This window comes from Trypanosoma rangeli, assembly GCF_003719475.1.
Source record: "Trypanosoma rangeli strain AM80 chromosome Unknown Tra_15.4_contig_00746, whole genome shotgun sequence".
Lineage (NCBI taxonomy): Eukaryota > Euglenozoa > Kinetoplastea > Trypanosomatida > Trypanosomatidae > Trypanosoma > Trypanosoma rangeli.
This window is the reverse complement of record NW_021706495.1, coordinates 1-2850: the sequence shown is the minus strand read 5'-3', so window position 1 is coordinate 2850 and position 2850 is coordinate 1. Positions and strand designations below refer to the sequence as shown.

The 2850-nt window shown below is 56.9% G+C and overlaps 3 protein-coding genes across 3 annotated transcripts in view, besides 2 other annotated features; all 3 read left to right on the top strand.

Annotated features, from left to right (window-relative positions):
* Positions 1-100, top strand: part of TraAM80_09982 (amino acid transporter) — a gene marked incomplete at both ends in the record, with an annotated part of 477 nt that extends 377 nt beyond the window's left edge. The window contains one exon of the mRNA XM_029386635.1: positions 1-100. This exon is cut by the window's left edge and continues 377 nt beyond it. Coding sequence (XP_029233512.1) covers positions 1-100 — 100 coding nt within the window.
* A 5-nt stretch (positions 101-105) lies between these two features.
* Positions 106-1536, top strand: TraAM80_09981 (putative amino acid transporter; the record flags this gene model as incomplete). The annotated part of the gene is made up of 1 exon (XM_029386634.1): positions 106-1536. One exon carries the CDS (start codon positions 106-108, stop codon positions 1534-1536), a length of 1431 nt encoding a protein of 476 aa, XP_029233511.1.
* A 239-nt stretch (positions 1537-1775) lies between these two features.
* Positions 1776-1802: a microsatellite.
* A 143-nt stretch (positions 1803-1945) lies between these two features.
* Positions 1946-1972: a microsatellite.
* Positions 1973-2538: 566 nt separating this feature from the next.
* Positions 2539-2850, top strand: TraAM80_09980 (amino acid transporter; the record flags this gene model as incomplete). The annotated part of the gene is made up of 1 exon (XM_029386633.1): positions 2539-2850. A coding segment is annotated over one exon (312 nt), but the record flags the coding sequence as incomplete, so codon positions are not given.

Genomic DNA, 2850 nt, shown 5'->3' with positions numbered 1-2850 from the left:
CTCTCTTTCCACCTCTTCTCGTCGCAACTGTAGTAAGCTAAAGCCCCTGGAGAGAGAAGCAATCACATGCGCACGACCGGCAACGAAGAGACAACGCTGACCGCTATGCACCCGCCTACCGCCGCAGCCCCCGGCACGAGGGGCACACATCCCAACGACGGCACTTTCTCGTTGCAGCCCTCTACTTACCATGAGGGCAGCGTCGTCAAGAAAGAGGAGGCAAATGCGCTGTCTGAGAACCCGTCGCCGGCTCCCAACGGTCTTCTCACGAAGCTGAGCGCGTGCGTGAACGTCGTGATTCCACCTGGAGGAATTCTTGCGAGCGCCTTCAACCTCGCGTCGTCGTCGATCGGGGCCGGCATCCTCGGTCTGCCCCTGGCCGCGAACAAAAGTGGGGCCGTGATGGCCATCGTGTACCTTGCGATTATCACGTTTTTGACTGTCTACTCGATGTACTGCCTCGGCGTGGCGGCGCAGCGGACGCAGATCAGCAACTTCGAGGCCATGGCAGTAGTACTGATGGGCCGCTGGTTTGCGTTGTTTGTTGCGTCGGTCCGCGTCTTCCATGGGCTCAGCGGCTGCGTCGCGTACGTGATCAGCGTCAACGACATCTTCAAGAACGTCTTGATGAGCAGCCAGAGCGCGCCGGAATTTCTGAAGACAACGGCTGGCAACCGCCTGCTGACAGTCGTTGTGTGGCTCTGCGCGATGATGCCGTTGGTGATCCCGAAGCACATCGACTCGCTTCGCTACTTTTCCACCTTCGCGGTCTCCTTCATCATCTACTTCGTCGTGGTGATTGTGGTGCACTCCTGCACGCACGGGCTGCCGGAAAACATCCACAATGCCAGCATGGGCAACGATGACAACTCCGCTGTGGTGCTCTTCAATTCCGGCAACAAGGCAATCGAGGGGCTCGGCGTCTTCATGTTCGCCTACGTTTGTCAAATTAATGCGTTTGAGGTGTATTGGGACATGAAGAACCCCACGCTTACGCGGTTCACGCTCGCCGCCGGCATTGGCATGACGCTCTGCTTCCTGCTGTACTGCATGACAAGCTTCTTCGGCTACATGGACTTTGGCAAGAAGGTGGACGGCTCCATTCTGCTCATGTACAACCCACTCGATGAGCCGGAGGTGTTGGTGGCGTACATTGGTGTGCTCTCAAAGCTGTGCGCCTCCTACGCGCTGCTTTTCATGGCCGCACGCAATGCCATCTACCACGGTCTCGGTTGGGACGTGGATAAGTTGCCCTACTGGAAGCACTGCATTGCCGTGACGTTTCTTTCGCTCCTCATGCTTATCTTTGGCCTTTTCATCCCCAAGGTCCACATTGTGTTGGGCTTTGCAGGCTCCATCACCGGTGGTTCTCTGGGGTTTCTCCTTCCGGCGCTGTTTGTGATGTATTCGGGCGACTGGACATGGAAGAAAGTGGGCGCCTTCCACTACATCCTCACGTACGTGATGCTGGTGGCGGGTGTCGTTGGCGTTGTGTTTGGCACGGGCGCCACCATTTACTCCACCATCCAGGGTTAGACCGACGACGGCAGCGTGGAATGTTTTGAATATTCTTCATGGTTTTTTTTTGTTATCTCGTTCTTTTGTTTTTGTTTTTACTTCTCTGTTGTATGTGTGTTTTTATATCAAAACGAATTATTTTGAAAAGCGAACTTTAAGTGTAAGGCCGGTAATTGACGCGTGGACGGCGAGAGGAATAAGTCACGCGGAACGCTGGAAGCAACGCACACGTATTACAGCATACAATTTTCTTTTTTTGTGTGTGTGTGTGCGTCTCTGTGCGTCGCTCCATGTAATAATGATATTTTCATTTTGTTTGGTCGTTGTTCCTGCGTGTGTGTGTAGTGGTCCTTTGGGACTGCCGGATGGAGTGGGCATTCAGATTGAGGCGGCAAAAACATAAGGACCGAAACGTGGGAGCATCTCTCCCCCCCTCCCCCCCCCCCCCCCCTCCTTCCCTGTTTTCTCATAACACATAACACGTTTGTGCGCTTCCGCCGTTGCGCCCCCTCGCCCCAGTGGCCCACGTCCCCGTTCTCTCCCTCGTGTGAAGGGCGGTGGTGGTGGTGCGGGGGCACAACGGCGGAAACACACAAACAGACGAGCCCCACGTACGCAGGAGGTTATGAATTTGGGGGACGGTGGCAAGCTGCGCCGGCGTGCCTGCCGCGTTGGCACGCCGTACATGTTCCGTCACATGCGCGCCGTTCTTGCCTCGTCACTGCAGGAAGAAGCACAGAGGCCTCTTGCCTTACTGTACTTCGCCGCGACCTTCCAGCGGTAGTGGTCAGTGCAGCCTTAACCGCCCACGATGTGCGGCACACGAGATAATGCGTTAACCTCCCACCTTTACTCCGCACCCAGCGCCAGTGGCTGCACAATTGCAGGGCCCCACTCACATGCCCCCACCCCTCCTTGCTTATTTGCCTTCTCTCCCTGCCCACGTTGCGCTCTCACTAGTTTGCGTTCTCAGGGTGAAAGGAAAGCGAAGAGGCACTCGCCGGGTGTATTTGTCACGGAATGACACACGAAGCCCGCACCGCGCCTCCCGAGGCCGTGGGTGGGCCACACGCCCCCGTCAACCAAGAAGATGGCGCACGGCCGCTGTTGGAGAGGGCCGCAGGGGAGGCGACGCCATCGATACAAACGAGCGAGCCACCGCTGCCCCCTGAGGCAGTGCAGGAAGAAGACACACAAAAAGTCGCCCACAACGCCCACGGGGAAGAAGACGTGGAACGGTGTGGGTGGGCGAGGTCGGTGATGGCGTCGTTCTCATCGATAGTTCCACCGGGCGGGATGCTGTCCACCGTGTTCAACATTGCCTCCATATGC